The sequence below is a fragment of the Caretta caretta genome, chromosome 13 (assembly GCF_965140235.1).
Source record: "Caretta caretta isolate rCarCar2 chromosome 13, rCarCar1.hap1, whole genome shotgun sequence".
Classification (NCBI taxonomy): domain Eukaryota; kingdom Metazoa; phylum Chordata; order Testudines; family Cheloniidae; genus Caretta; species Caretta caretta.
In genome coordinates, this window is record NC_134218.1 from 4,013,731 (window position 1) to 4,029,949 (window position 16,219).

A 16,219-nucleotide genomic window follows, 5' to 3' on the forward strand; every position below is an offset into this window, starting at 1 on the left:
ACTTTGGGAAGAGCACTACAGTCAGCTATAGGCTTGCTTCCTAAAGGGCAGTAGAGGCCATGGCAATCTGAGCTGTGAGCCACAACAGGAATTTAGTCAAGCAAATGGGCAAATAGTTTTTTCTACCAGTTGGTGCCACTTCCAAACACTGAGGTGGGAGGCCAGTTTTTATTTTCAGCTTCAGATCAGACACAGTTACAACTCAGGCTCAAATCTTCAAAGAGCTGTACATCTGTAAAATGGGGACTGTACTTCTTTTCTCCCACATTTGTCTGTCTTGTCTACTTCAAATGGAAGTTCTTCAGGGTAGGAAATGTCTCTTACTATGCATGTACAGCACCTACCACAATGAAGCCCTGCTCTCGGCTAGAGCCTTTAGTTGCTAGGTAACACCACTAACAAATCACATATGAAAGTAAGAGAATTTGCAGCCAAAATTTCTAAATCGGCTTTATCTCTGCCCTATTATTCCCAGCCAAACTTTCCCAACTAACTGTCAAGACACAGAAAAAAACACACCACTGTCTCAAAGGAAACTCTTTATATTGGGTTTCAAATTGTAACAGAGCCTATTGCTATTTATGACTAGACAACCTTTTATTCCATGCTTTCCCAAGGACCACAACTTTCTGTTCTATATAGGTTCTTATACTATGTTTATCACCATAGTATCTGAGCACCTTCCACTAGTGCATTAGTGCATCTCACATGTCCACCTGCTAACCATTCAGCAACCTGCACCCATCATCCCACTATGGATGGAGACCTCATTCCACCCTATTCACCCTCCCAATATTGGCCAGAGACCCTATGCTCTAGCTACTGTACAATCCAGAGATCAACCACTACAATGGCCCACCCAATGCTGAAGATACTGAATTATAAAACAACTACAAAAGGAGAACTTAGAGTTGTTAGAATCATAATGTAGGGTTGGAAGGGACCTCAAGTAGTCATCTAATCCATCCCCCAACACTCAGGCCGGATTAAGTATGCCTAGACTATTCCCGACAGGCATCTGTCTAACTTGTTTTTAAAAACCTCAAAATCACAGAGGTTCAACAACTTGTCTAGGTAACCTGGTCCAGTGATTAACCATCCTTATAGTAGGAAAGTTTTTCCTAATATCTAATCTAAGTTTCTCTTGCTGCAAACTCAGCTGATTACTTCTTGCCCTTCCCTCAACGGACATAGAATATCAGGGTTGGAAGGGACCTCAGGAGGTCATCTAGTCCAACCTCCTGCTCAAAGCAGGACCAATCCCCAACTAAATCATGCCAGCCAGGGCTTTCTCAAGCCTGACCTTGAAAATATCTAAGGAAGGAGATTCCACCACCTCCCTAGGTAATGCATTCCAGTGTTTCACCACCCTCCTAGTGAAAAAGATTTTCCTAATATCCAACCTAAACTTCCCGCAGTGCAACTTGAGACCATTACTCCTCGTTCTGTCATCTGCTACCACTGAGAACAGTCTAGAGCCATCCTCTTTGGAACCCCCTTTAGGTAGTTGAAAGCAGCTATCAAATCCCCCTCATTCTTCTCTTCCGCAGACTAAACAATCCCAGTTCCCTCAGCCTCTCCTCATAAGTCATGTGTTCCAGTCCCCTAATCATTTCTGTTGCCCTCTGCTGGACTCTTTCCAATTTTTCCACATCCTTCTTGTAGTATGGGGCCCAAAACTGGACACAGTACTCCAGATGAGGCCTCACCAGTGTCAAATAGAGGGGAACGATCACATCCCTCCATCTGCTGGCAATGCCCGTACCTATACATCCCAAAATGCCACTGGCCTTCTTGGCAACAAGGGCACACTGTTGACTCAAATCCAGCTTCTCGTCCACTGTAACCCCTAGGTTCTTTTCTGCAGAACTGCTGCCGAGCCATTCGGTCCCTAGTCTGCAGAGGTGCATGGGATTCTTCCATTCTCAAGGCAGAACTCTGCACTTGTCCTTGTTGAACCTCATCAGATTTCTTTTGGCCCAATCCTCTAATTTGTCTAGGTCCCTCTGTATCCTATCCCTACCCTCCAACGTACCTACCTCTCCTCCCAGTTTAGTGTCACCTGCAAACTTGCTGAGGGTGCAATCCACACCATCCTCCAGATCATTAATGAAGATATTGAATAAAACCGGCCCCAGGACCGACCCTTGGGGCACTCCGCTTGATACCGGCTGCCAACTAGACATGGAGCCATTGATCACTACCCGTTGAGCCCGACAATCTAGCCAGCTTTCTATCCACCTTATAGTCCATTCATCCAGCCCATGCTTCTTTAACTTACTGGCAAGAATACTGTGGGAGACCATGTCAAAAGCTTTGCTAAAGTCAAGGAACAACACGTCCACTGCTTTCCCCTCATCCACAGAGCCAGTTATCTCGTCATAGAAGGCAATTAGATTAGTCAGGCATGACTTGCCTTTGGTGAATCCATGCTGACTGTTCCTGATCACTTTCCTCTCCTCTAAGTGCTTCAAAATTGATTCCTTGAGGACCTGCTCCATGATTTTTCCAGGGACATGGAGAACAACTGATCACCATCCTATCTATGACAACCTTTCACATATTTCAAGACCCCCTCATTCTTCTCGTTCCTAAACATGCCCCACTTTTTCAACCTTAAATAAGTGCTCTTCTCCCCCCCCCCCCCCCCCCACCAAGATTTTGGTGGTTAAACTAAGTATTCATGAAAGAAAGGCTCTCACAGCAACAGCTCAAGCCAAAACAATACAAGGAGTTGCTAAGAGAGTGCTCTCTTTCGCTTTCCATGTACCTCCAGTCTTACCAGCAACCTTCTGCTGGTGGCATCTGACTCAGATGATGAAAAGGAACATGCATCAGTGCATACTGCTTTGGATTGTTATCAAGCAGAATCCATCATCAGTATGAATGCATGTTCACTGGAATGGTGGTTGAAACATGAAGGTACATATGAATTGTTAGCGCATCTGATACGTAAATATCTTGCAACACCAGCTACAGCAGTGCCATGTGAACATCTGCTCTCACTTTCAGGTGAGATTTTAAACAAGAAGAGGGCAGTAAAATGTAAACAAATGTAAATGTAAACAAATGTAAACAAACTTCTTTGTCTGAGCAATTGGCTGAACAAGAAGTAGGACTGAGTGGACTTGTAGGCTCTAAAGTTTTACATTGTTTTATTTTTGAATGCAGTTATTTTTTGTACACAGTTCTACATTTGTAAGTTCAACTTTCATGATAAAGAGATTGCACTATAGTACTTGTATTAAGTGAATTGAAAAATACTATTTCTTTTATTTTTACAGTGCACTTTCCACTATCACTGCAGCTGTCTGCCTAACCACATGAATGAAGAAGAGATGCTATGCTTTAAGAAACCAGGATGTGCGGAAAGATTAAAATTCCTTGGACCTGACCAGAAGGAGCGGTAGAAACCTCCCCTGCCATCCCCAAATACAAATTGCACTCTCTGGAAACAGGCATAGAACTGCTTATTTTGGAACTGCTAAGGGGTTCCATCCCCAACCCATTTCTGAAGAGTATCCAGCCCTGAATTCTGCATCAAATCAGAAGGTACACAGCAACACATAAAATGCTTGGAAACATTTTGAAACATAGAATTTTAGATTAATTTAATTATTACAGAATCAATAAATTCATTTTAATATTTAATTATGTATCTGTGCTTTTCATGATACCACAGATATTCCAGATCATCACAGTAACCAGAAGGACTTGCCTCAGATACTATGTCAACTGTATAACAGAAGGGAACTGCCAGTAACCCTGTTTTTTGGGTGGGGTTTTGTACACAACATGCAGTGACTAGGGGTGCACTTGAGCTTTAGGCAGGCTGGGGGAGGGCACAAACTGCACAAGGTGAACATATTGCATGCAATGGTAGGGGAGATCTTGGCACTTGAGAGGTCTATGGGTATGGAGACTACAATGTTAGCAGGTGTGAGAGAGAAAAGGGCTTCCACAGAATGTCTGAGGTACTTTTGACTACAAGATGGTGCACATATTACCTACATACTCTACACAGTGCCCAAAAGGCATGTTTCCAACTGGAATGATGGCACAATGCATGCAAAGTAACAGGGGCTGGTTGCAATGAAAGGTTATGGGATGCATTTCGTAGAATGCCCGAAGGAGGAAAGAATTTACATGGGGGTAGGGTGTAAACATTGCACATAACACCTAGAGAGAGTGGCGCATTATCGTGTAAGAAAACGGTACATGCAACACCCAGAAGGAGTGTACTGTAAGGGAAGCGGGTGATATGAACACCGTGCAGGCAATGCCCAGAGGACAAGGGTGTACACACTGCATGCACTATTCAGAGGCGGGGCTGCTGGCAAGGCGTGGGTGCGGAGACGGCAGGCACTGCTCGCCGAGGGAACTAATCCTGCATACACAAAGGGACGCAAGGTGGTGCAGACAATCCCTTCCCTGTCCGGGTAGGGAAGTGCACAGCTAGAAGCAGGGTGGGGCAAACGCCGCATTCAACCCCCGGAGGGTGGTGGTGGTGGGGGGGGCTATATCTGGAGGCGGAGGCAGGGGCAGGGCGTCCGTGCACGCGGAGGCGCGCGCGGCTCAGCGGCAGGCGATGCCCGGGGAGCCGGACGAGGGAGGGTGCGCGCACGGGGGGGCAGGGAGGGTGCGCGCACGGGGGGGCGGGCAGGCACCGCGCGCAGCCCCACGGGGCGGGAGGGGGCATTTCCACAGGCGGCGCGTGCAGCCCCCGCGCGAGCTGCGAGGCAGCGCCCGCTTCTTCCCCTCCCGCGCGCTGGGGCCCCCGCAGTCCCAGCGCGGGCGGGGGCGGGGGCGGCGCAGGCGGGGCGCGCTCACGCTGGCAACGCCGGGCGGGGGGGGGGGGAGCGCGGGGGCGCGCTCACGCTGGCAGCGCCGGGCGGGGGGGGAGCGGGGCGGGCGGCCGGGCGCTGCCGCCGTCTCCCTGCCGCTGCCGTAACGTCCTGACGCTCCGCAGGGACCCGCTGGCCGGACGGTGCGTGCGGAGGCCCAGCGGCGGCGCCGGGCCCGGCTCTTACCTCAGGCTGGGGCTCCCGCTGCCCCGCGCAGGCTCCGGCTCCTTGTTAGGCGGCGGGTGGGAGAAGGGGGGAGCCGGGCTCCGGCGCGCGCCGCTCTGCCCCGCGCAGGCGCACGCGGGGGCAAGGCAGCGCTGCTGGGACTTATTTAGCGGGGGCGGTGGAGCCGGCCGGCCTGTGAAATAGGTGCCGGCCTGGCCTAGCGCGCCTGCGCGGCAGGACGTTCTGGGGGGCGCGGGCCCCGGCCTCGCTCTGTCCCCTCTGTGCTCAGCACAGCGGGGGAGCGCGCGCGCGCCCGCCTCTCTGCTCCCGCAGCTGCTGCTGCTGCGGCGGGCTCGTGCATTGGGCCACCTGCCTGTGCATGCTCCAGGGGCACGGGGCGTTGTGCGTTTTGTTCTGGGCATTGTGCAGGCACCTTCCCGCCGCAACTTGTGCCTGCATTCCGTGCGCGCGTGGTCCCTACCTCCTTTGGTGGCTGGTGCACGGATCTCACTTGGTGCACGTTCTGTTTGTGAGCTGGCCCTTTCTCCCCACGCTCCTTTCCCCCTCCATATTAAGGGTTTACATGGTGCTTCGACATTTAAGTGCTAATCTGCCTGCGTTCCCGTTTCTGCAAGCGTTCTGTGTGTGCACGTGCATTTCCTTTGTGTTTGCCTTCAGCCTGTACATGCATTGCACCTGTGCATGCATCCTGTTTAGGATTGGTGGTGGCTGCAATACGTTGCTCTTGCAGATGTATATTAAAATGTCGCAAACGACGTCACACTCTGGGCCTTACCACTAGAGCTTGCAATGAGGGAGAATTAGTGAACATCTAGTTCCTGGTGGTGGTGTAATATTTTTTATTATAATGCATCTGTGCTAAGACACTCACAGTACTGCACTGATAGTTAAAATAATACACAAACCTTGCTAGTCCAATAAAATTTAAAATATTAAGTTTAATTCAGGTTCTTATACTGCCCTTTTCACCATAGTAGCTGAGCACCTTCCAGAAGTGAATTAAGCAAAGTGACTAATGTTTGTCACGTGTGGTTCTCCCTTCTTTTTCTCTTTTTCTTTCTGATGATTTGTTTTGTTTTGTTTGCCTGCTCTGCTACATGTGTATATATTGAAGGCAAGGTTAAAAAAAGTGCATCTTGCACTTGGAACAAAAGGTGATGATGCCTATGATGGTTCTTGGATCTTGTGAAGTTTGTTCCACAACCTGTGACTGGCCCATGAGAAAGTTCTCTCACCAGTATAGATGAGCTTTATCCATGTGAATGACAGCTCCCTCATGCTTGGCCTGACTCCTGAGAAGTGGTGCTGTCATCAATACCTGAGCATCAGGCAATCAGTTAGGTATCCTGGCATCCAGTCTCTTGAAGATCAGCTCAGGTGAAGTGTTATCACCTTTGAAATACAAAAAAAAAGAAAAAGCCACGTCCCCCCCCCTGGCTCCGCCACAAGGCAATCCCACCGCAACCCCAACCCAACTCTGCAATGTCCCCTTCAACAGCCGCTAATAGTGTCTCAAACCCCCTCACACACACATGCAATGCGCTTTCATGTTGGTGAGCAGACAGCTGCTGTATTTTCAAAAGTTTTGTTCTGTTACCGCTTAAACTGTGGAAGTGGGAACACTGCAGCATCTTTAGCTGGACATAGAAACTTTTAACATTAGGTGTTCCAGTGTATTGTGAGAATAATGCAAATCTTTAGACCCATGTTAAAAAAAAAACTGGCAGATTAAATTATTTTTATGGCAACTGGAAAATCCATTAAAAAATGGCCAGCCTGGTCAAATACTGGCCAGCTGATCACATTAATGCCATCTGACTAGGGCTCTTATGGGAGGTAGTGTAGAGAGTAGAGAACAGATTTGATATGATCATGGTAGCTTGTGTTGTTGAGGAGAGAAACTGCAGCATTCTTTGTGTGTTGGGGATTCCTAAGGGCTGATGGCTTCATGCACAGGTGTATTGCACTGTTTTAGTCCATCCAGGAGGGGACTAAGGCATGAGTTACTGAGGCCAGGTCAGTGTTCACTAGGATGGGATGGAGTCTCTTAGTTAGCCTGAGATGGTATACTCCTGGGGAAATTCTGCAGCACTGCGCACCCGCAGAATTAATATCCAGTGTGGAATTTTTATTCTGCCCAAGTGCTGCAGTTCTGCCGTTTTCCCACCAGAGGTCACTGTGCGTGGGAACAGACAACTGCTGCTGACCAGCCGTAACAGTCAGCAGCTGGCTGTGTTCATCACGGGGCCCTGCCCGTGGAGCCAGGTTAGGAGGGATGGAGGATATTGGGGGGTGGGGGGGAACAGTGGGGCACACAGGGCTGCTGTGGGGGGTCACAGACTGCGGTTCAGAAGGGTAAGTGGTAGGGACCAACTAGGGCGGGGGCTCAGGAGCTAGTGGGGTGAGAGCATTGAGCCAGGGGCTGAATGGGAGAGGGGTTCAGAGATACATGGGGATCAGGGGGTGCAGGGACACATAGGGACGGGGCAGATGTGCCTGACTGAACGGGAGACGCTTCATGGGGCTGTGAGGATGACACACAGAAGAACCTGGCCCTCAGTGACCAGCTGTAGAGAAGCTGACAAAAACCAAGGAGAATGAGGTTACTTAGTCTAGATATGCATAAAGAAAACAGTCTCTTGTGATGTCTAAGTGCCTTGCCTACATTCCTGGGGACGGGAACTAGTTCTAACTTCCTGTGATGTTTTTTGTAAAAATTCCTGAGGCAGGATCAGTGGTATATTGTGGAGCATGTAGAAATACAGAGGCAGCACTATCCCTCCAGTAAGGACATAGATTATTTTCAAAAACAGGAGGATTGTGCTGTAAAGATAGAACTGCCCCTTCTGCAGGCTTCGTGCGCACATGCAGATGTCCTGGGGCCTCAGGCTCTTCAGGACTTGGTGCACAAATGTTGACACGGTAATTGGTTCATGGCTATTTTCACTGTCCTTCCTAAACTGGTGTTATGGAAGACTTCTCCATTAGGAAATGGAGTCCCTTATTTCTTATAACATCACCACCCCATGTCTTCCATTCGTTTCAGTTTCTCATCTATAAATGAAGATTCTTGAATTCTGCCACAGTTGTGCTATTTTTAATGGGATCATTAAAAGCTGATACAGTCTAGATGGCGATCCACTTTTATAGATGTTTTCATACAAAGGGGGTAAGATTGTGACATTGGCCATTTGCCAAATTAGCCAAAATTTCATCCAGTGAAAGCAAAAATGGATGTGAGGTAAAATGTCCAGAGCATACAGGGAATTTAGCCAAACATCTTCCATTTAAATGGAGAAATCCCCTGGGCCACTTTGAAAAATCTTAACTGCAGCTTCTATTTCTTCTCTCTAGATGTCCTCCATGCCCTTCCCCTGTGTCCTATGGTCTTAAGTGCAGATAACTCACTAGGTTTAAAAGACCAGTATTGCCCTTTGTATCCCCTACTCATGACCGTGTATATTCCATTTTCCCCACTGTATTTTCCACTGAATGCATCCGATGAAGTGAGCTGTAGCTCACGAAAGCTTATGCTCAAATACATTGTTTAGTCTCTAAGGTGCCACAAGTCCTCCTTTTCTTTTTGCAGATACAGACTAACACGGCTGCTACTCTGAAACATTCCATTGCCTGTGACTTCGGGTGCAGGAGCTGGTTTACTGGACTTCCTGGATGTTTTCTTAGATCCTGTCCTTGTAAGACATTGACCTTCAAATACTGTTGAAGTTAATAGGCACCCAGTGGCATGAGGCCTTCCCTTGTATCCCAGGATGGAGGTGCCTTTCCAAGGAGATTTGAGCGGGTATAAAGTGCAACGTTTTGGAATGAGGTTGCTTTTTTTTAAAAAAGAAATTTTTTTTAGGTAAAAGCTACTTCTGCTGAGCTGAGTAAGGGCCAATGCTAAAAGATGTTTGTAGGTTTCCCAGAATTTTAACCCTTTTTTTTGACAACTGACTGCTGAGTTTTTGATCCTTCTCTCCTCATGAAAGGGCTTTGAACTCTTCACTTCCCCTAGGATTAGGTAAAATAATGGTGTTATCTGCATTGAAGTGTTTAATTAGTTAGTTTTTCTCCTGGAGAATGTAGTTAAATTACAGATCTGTGAGCTGTCTTTAAGGATGGGCAATAATTACTATTTAGTTTAACAAAAACCTAGATTCCATACTCTATCTTTGAGCCAGTTTTATATTCTGCTGAGTTATTATTTTCCCAACAAGAACAGAAGCCGTGGAAGATTAAAATAAATTGGGTGTATTAAGAGAAATGGAGGCATGTGGTTTCATACCAAGTTTATTTCTTTTTGTTTTTCATAATCACTTCTTTTGCACAACAACAACCTCAAGTTGACAATTAAATGCACGTGGTAGACCTAAAGGAACCAGACAAGGCTCCATTACAGTGATGGAAAGTCTGTTCATAACACCATTTACAGTATCTTATTGAGCTATTTGGGAAGAGCAAAGATAGCACGCACTGGGTCATGAGGAGTGAATCCTGCACAAGGCCAATGATATTCAAATCCAAATTGGCTCCAGAGAGAACACGGGGGCAGCCCTGGGGAACTGAATGGGCCCATTGTTTAATTTTTGTCTTTGCAGGGAGGTGGCTGATGGCCTAATAGTCATAATACTCAGCACTTGCAGAGTGCTTTCCATCTTCAAAGTGCTGTGCAGACATTAACTTGTTAATCCTCTCAACACCCCTGTGAGGTAGGGAAGTATTATTACCCCGTGTTACAGATGAGGGAACTGAGAGACACAGAGAAGTGGAGGGTACCTCTATGCCGCAAGAAAATCTGCGGCAGCAAGCCTCAGCACCCGGGATCAACTGATGTGGGCTTATGGGGCTCGTGTTATGGGGCTAAAAGTAGCGCTGCAGACATGCCTGCTTGGGCAGGGCTCAGGCTCTGAAACCCGGCGTGGGCGGGGTTCAGACTGAGCAGAAATGTCTGCTTTATTTTTAGCCCTGTAGCGCCAGCCCAAGTCAGTTGATCCGAGCTCTGAGACTCTGGGGCTGCAGGCTTTTTTTTTCTTTTTCTTTCAGGGTAGACTTACCCCAAATGACTTGCCCAAGTCAGGCATTCCTGGCTGCACTTCCTGTGTTCAGATAACATCCCTCCAGCTTCCAGTGAAGTTGGTTATCCCCTCAGCCCCGAGTAGGCTCTGGGTTATAGAAACCTAAATGCTGGTTTGTGCCCCTCATCTACATTACTTAGGCACCTGTACAGAGATGGAGTTTATTGGTCCTAATATGTCATGTCATTCCTAGCATGGTTTGCAGTAAGTCTCTATAGCACCATAAACAGCCATTCCCTGACTCTTGTTTCAAGTTTGATGTGGTGATAGGTGGGCGTATGCATATAGAGTGTATACACATGCGCATGTCTGTGCATGCTCACTGTATGTGAATACACGGCCGTCACCACTGCAAGTGCGCAAAGCCAGTAATGCTGCTTAATGGAATGAAGCCAGTTACGTGAGACAACAAAGTTAAACAGAACCAGGGGCAGGGAGTCTCACTGGTCCTGGCAAGGGAAAAAACCTGAAATTTACACTTTACAGGAGCAGTGTCACAGCTCTGATCCCCTATTGGAACATGCACGCAATTGTCTGTGAATTGCCAGTGGCACTAAAAGGCTAGCATCTGGGGTAACTCCCACACTCTGACTGCGGCAAGGTTTATTTGAGAACACAACAAAAAATGGAGTGAACTTCCAAAATAGACATGAACGAGGAGCACTCTGTTGTCACTTTATGGGCCGTACAGCCTTGAGAGAATCCCTTAAAACCAAATCTGAATACTTCCTCTAAATAAAGCAAACGGAAAGTCTAATATTTGGAACATGAGCCAGATTGTTCTAGTTCTTACCCAAGAATTGCTAATCACCAAGATGCTTGTGACACCTGGGAAATAATTTATCTTCAGGTTCATCTTCCTTTTTCTCTACAGGGTAGGAGTCTTTAATTTGCCCAAGAGAACAGGGAGGGAGCTAGGAATTTGAAATGTGTATACACACTGGTGGTCTTTTGCTACCACAGTTCTTTCTGTTACACCTGGAGTATACATTAGACTAAATTCTCTGCTGGTGTAAATACCGACTTCATTGAAGTTACACCGAAAGAGAGTGTGGCCCAAAGTAGATACGCTGTTACGCAAGTAGATATGCTCTTAAATGCAGCCACTAACAGCAAGTCTAGTTAGAAATTCCCATCAATGAGCGTCTAAGGGTATGGCTGCACTGCAATAAAACATGTGCAGTTGGCCTGTGTTAGCTGACTTTTCCTCTTGGCTCAGGGGCTACAAAACTACACTGTAGACATTCAGGCTTGAACTGAAACATGGGCTCTGGGACCCGGCAAGAAGGGAAGGTCCCAGAGCCTGGGCTCCAGCCCAAGGCCGAATGTCTACACTGAAATTTTATAGCCTTACAGCCTGAGCCCCATGAGCGCAAGTCAGGTGATGTAGGATAGCCATGGGTATTTTATTGCCAAGTAGATATACCCTAAAAGGCCACAGAAGGAGCTCAAGCCCTGTCATAAGAAATGGTGCCACAGGAATTTGTAAATTGCATGCCACGGAAAATACCTGAAGATGGCAACATGAGGGAATGGCTGAAGAGCCACAAGAAAAATGAAGTGTGATGGAAATATAAGGGAGTTAATGGGGTGGGGGCGGGGTAAGAAACCCCTCTTCAGGCACAAACTGCTTGTTAGCAATTCTGGGACGTCAACAGGAATGAAATAATTGTGAGGTGATGTGGATTTGTGAACTGAAGATCAAAGCGATGTATGATGCTGTCAGGCACAGCGTTAGTTCAGGCATGTATCTTGCATCTGTCATTAACCTCTCTGCTGCAGTCTGGACTGTGCAAACGTTTCATCAGCAGTGTTAGTGGGATGTCCCTACAAGCAACAGGAATTGCATTCCCAGAGGCACACAGCCACAGAAACCAAACACGTTGCCCTGATACAGCCAGTGGCACTGGACAAACTCATTTCCCTGACATTCAGTTGCACGGGGCAGACACAGCGCCATGTTATACCTGATTCACCTGGGCACACCATACAAGCATTTTTCCCTGACATGACATATCCCATCAGATGTAACAAACCTTTCCCTGACATTACTGATGCAAACCTCTACCTGACACGCCCCTGTTTCTCTGCCTGATGCATCAGTTTATCCTGCACGAATGCATTTTCCTGCCATGTCCACTGTACCTCACAGCACTGAAGGTGTAAAGGTGAAGAAAATGAGGTTCCCAGCTCTCCCGTCTGCACAAGCGCTATATCCTAGGCACCTCTCTGGCCAGATCTTGTGTGAATCACCAATTTGAGTATTTGTCAGGCAAGCTATTGCAAGAATAAGTCTTCACCTGAGATCAAAATTGGCCTGTAACTGTGTGGAGGCGATCTTGAACTGGGAGCTTCACCATGAAAGTCTGAGATGGAAGATACAAGCAGAGGCAAAAATTGAGACCTGGTGACTGTACAGGATAAGGGAAGGAAGGCCCCCAACAAAGACCAGTCTGCAGCTACCCACTTTCTTCTGCATCATACATAGAACCATCCATTTCTTCAGTCTTGTTCCCTGGTTACAGGAAATAGACTGGACTACCTCTGCAGAGGCAGAGTTGAATTAATACTAAATTGGACCCGGCTCCATTACATTTTAGGGTTGTGTTTGAAACATCACGTCCCACCCATTAGATTTTTTCTCCTGATCCTCCTTCTGCCCCACTCCTGGAATGAATTCTCCCAGTTCCCACCCACCCTGCCTGAAGGACTCTTTGGTCTGCCTCCTACTCCTGACTCCCTGATTTACCTTCCACCTGAAGCAGCCCAGCCACTCAGCAGGCAGCAAACAGCTATGCACTGTGCTGCCACTTGGCTCTCGATGTACTGCTCTCTCTGGGCCTAGATCCCACAGCCGCAGGCGTCCTGCCCTCACCTGGCCCTGCCTCCAAATTCTTTTGAGCCCAGTGGGTAATCAAAGTGGAAATGGTTGTTTCTCATTGGTTTTAATCTCGTGCTCATGACTACAACATTTCTGATAATAATAATCATCATCATAGTACTAAAAACAGTATTTACAACAAGCTTCAGGTCAGAATTACACACCAAGCAAACACTCAGCACTACAGAGAGTAGGACAGGGTTAATATCTTGCAGACATCTTCTCAGCTCCCACCGGTGTGAGACACGGACATTTGACAGTTTCAACCATTTCTTACACACAAACATTTTATTTATTTATTCATTAACTTTAAAATTTATTGTCACTATAAGGATGAGATGATTCTGGCGATGATTCCGCAGTGTACACAGATGCTTATCTAAGACAACTGCTACTTACAAATTGATCATTAGCTACTGTTAAGAAATTCAACCCTCAGTTTCCTTTCCTTTTCCCTACCCTGCCCCTAACATGCTTCCTGTCCCTGGACACTGCTGGGGCCAAACAACAGTCCTGGCCTTTCTCTGACCCTGGCAGAGAGGTTTGTGGCTAAGCTAGCCCTTCCCTTTGGAGCAGAGCTTTTCCCTAATATCCATAAACATGTTGTGGCCATAGAGGGATCTTCTCTATTTAAAAGGAGAATTTATTCTCTGGTAGATTAGGGAGAGGCTAGCGGCCTTGTTTCCAGCAGCTGCTGTCACTTCTTTACCACACTATTTGGCTTTTGTGACCAATTGCTACCCATCTGGTTTGGGGCATGGCAGATTCCTTACACTCTGCCAGCTCGTTGTAGATGGAAAACCTGCAGCTTCAGAACTGAGTCAGCAAATATTTGTTGGGGGAGGGGGGCGCAAGGGGAACTTTACACCAAATATGAAATCCCTATCTGCTTTGGCATCTTGACACCACCTGGTGCCTTTGTGCTAGATGACATTCCAGCCCTGCTTATCCCAACCCTGGTTTGTGACACCCCTCAGCGCCTGCCTACACAACTGCCAGGAACCATTCTATGTACAGTAAAAGGAAGCAGTATATACATGTCTGCGGCACCCACTGGGCCAAGAGCATATAGTTGTTTGGACAAGTTATTCTCCTTGGTGACACTGCCTCCACAGAGCCGCACTGGAGGAGTAGTGTGCCTCACCTAAAGAGTGGCTTTTTGAAGGTAATGTGTGCAAAGGGCACCAGTTACTAGAAAGTAACCTCCTGTTCCCCTTGATGGCCTGTTAGTTCATCCTGGGTTCCGAAACAGACTCCATTATGGCCATTGGGAGAGGGGAAGTTTGTGACACAGTGAGGATGAATTTCAGTCCATGATTCCTTCCCGTATCTGTGCCTATATTCCTGTTCCCTTTCCTTGGAAACACTGCACTGGTCTGGAAGAAAGGTACCAGTACACTGCAAAAGTTGGAAGGTGGGAGGAAAGAATCTTTGCTGCTCTATGTTCCAAAAGGAAAAAGAGCTGCCATGTTCTCCCCCACAACATCCTCCCACAAGGAAATGCTCTTGTGCAAGCCGAATCCTGCACAAACACCCTATAACAAGTCTTCACTGAGTTTAAGATGGTGCCTTCTTGCACTTTAGCCACAGACATAAAAAGGCCAGTTGATGTATCAATCAAGTCAAATTCAGATCTGGCGTTAAGCGTCTGCAACTCTATTGACCTCAGTGATGGAATGGCAGACCGCTTACAGTTGGCTCATCATCTGCTTTTACAGCAGCCATCTCTGTAAACAATGACCTTACATTTCTACCGCCGTGACTGCACCAGAAGCAGGTACACAAACATCTCCTAACCCCTTCTGTCCTCTCCCTGGCAGCGTGTTCCCCCCCCAACCACCCCCACACACACACCTGTCTTTTCCAAAGCTGCCATTCTGGAAATACCATTGAAGAGATCAGGGTGTCCTTTGCTACACCGAAGAGCCAGAGCTCTCTGGTTCATTCTATGATCTTTGGTCCAAATGTCTCTCCTGTAATGGTATTGAAGAGTCACATCCATCTTTGGGAAGAGGGAACAATAATTCTCCCAAATTAGAGTTTTTCTAAAGGCTGGTGGGCTGATTCACAATCACATACCCTTTCTAGTTTGTTTATTTACTTACTGAAGTGAAATGTTATTGTTTGTGAAATTGATTGACAGTCCTGGAAATCGAGCCACCCCGATTATCCATAGAATCGGGTTCAACACAGGCAGTAACTGTGCAGGCTTCCCTGACACTGCTTAGCCAGCGTGCCCCAGTCTTGCCTCTACAACTGAGAGGGTAGTTCAGTCTACAGGCTTATTCAGCCCGTGGCCGACTAGGCTATCCACTAATGCCTGTGGTGATGGTACTTTCTGTGATATGGGCACCTGTCCACTAGGCTCTGAGACCCCCAGCTAATTTCACATGGGCTACCAAAGCACTATCAGAAAGTAACGACTAAGTCACTACCTACCTGGGCTGGCTTCAAACCAGTGACCCAAGGTGAAAGGCTCTGCATGACATAACCAATTCCTTGAGCCATCTGGTCTCCTTCTCCATCTGCTGGGAAACAATGGATCCATTAACCACTCCCTCACAAGGAAGAAATCCTCACTATTAACTGCCCATTGTCTTGACACTGATATCTGGCTCAGAGCAAATACCAAGAGTAGTATAAGCTCTGGATAGAAAATCCATATCTCCATGACACTGCTGGTTGAATTTATTAATATCTGAATTCTTTACATCTGTTTAAGAAAGATTTTTAAAAAAGAACAAAATCCCAAAGAGAAGCTGATTGATTGGTTATTGACTGATTCTATACTTCATATGAACTAGCTGCTATTATGCTTAGAGGTACCCCATGGCCTGTGATCCCCCACAAGTACTGAACAGTTAAGGATGGAGAGAGAGAAGCGTGTAGCTGAGGAACGAACACCAGAGGGTGGGGGGAAATGAGGAACCGAATGTTGCATCTAGACAAACAAAATAAAATGGGTTGGGTGGTTGGTTGGTTGGTTGGTTATCAGGAACCAGGTGCTAGATGTGTAGAAAAGCCCTTTATCCAGAGATCTCCTCCCGCTGTTCCTTGTTCCGGCGAACCTCAGCTGCATGCAGTTCCTGCAAAGACATGGAAAGGGTTACAGCGTCTGCAGGCTGCATCGGGCAAACCCAAGGCTGTTTCCCGTCTCCTCTCAGTTTAATCTACAACTGAACAGTTTCTGTTTTTGTGCATGCATCTCCTCATCCTCAGGAGCCTGGCACCAT

General features: G+C 47.2%; 2 protein-coding genes across 4 annotated transcripts in view; both read right to left on the reverse strand.

Moving 5' to 3' along the window:
• Positions 1-5,721, reverse strand: part of GMEB2 (glucocorticoid modulatory element binding protein 2) — a 43,270-nt gene extending 37,549 nt beyond the window's left edge. The window contains exon 1 of one of the 2 annotated variants that reach the window (XM_048820410.2): positions 5,491-5,721. The gene's annotated coding sequence lies outside the window, so the exon portion shown is untranslated. Of the gene's footprint in view, positions 1-5,030; positions 5,268-5,490 lie in introns of those variants that run through there. The other variant, XM_048820409.2, reaches the window with a different exon arrangement.
• A 3,583-nt stretch (positions 5,722-9,304) lies between these two features.
• Positions 9,305-16,219, reverse strand: part of STMN3 (stathmin 3) — a 47,229-nt gene continuing 40,314 nt past the window's right edge. For both annotated transcript variants that reach the window (XM_048820417.2, XM_048820415.2), the window contains exon 6: positions 9,305-16,072. In XM_048820417.2, the coding sequence (XP_048676374.1) occupies positions 16,013-16,072 (60 nt within the window). In that variant the 3' untranslated portion in view covers positions 9,305-16,012. The remainder of the gene's footprint in view (positions 16,073-16,219) is intronic.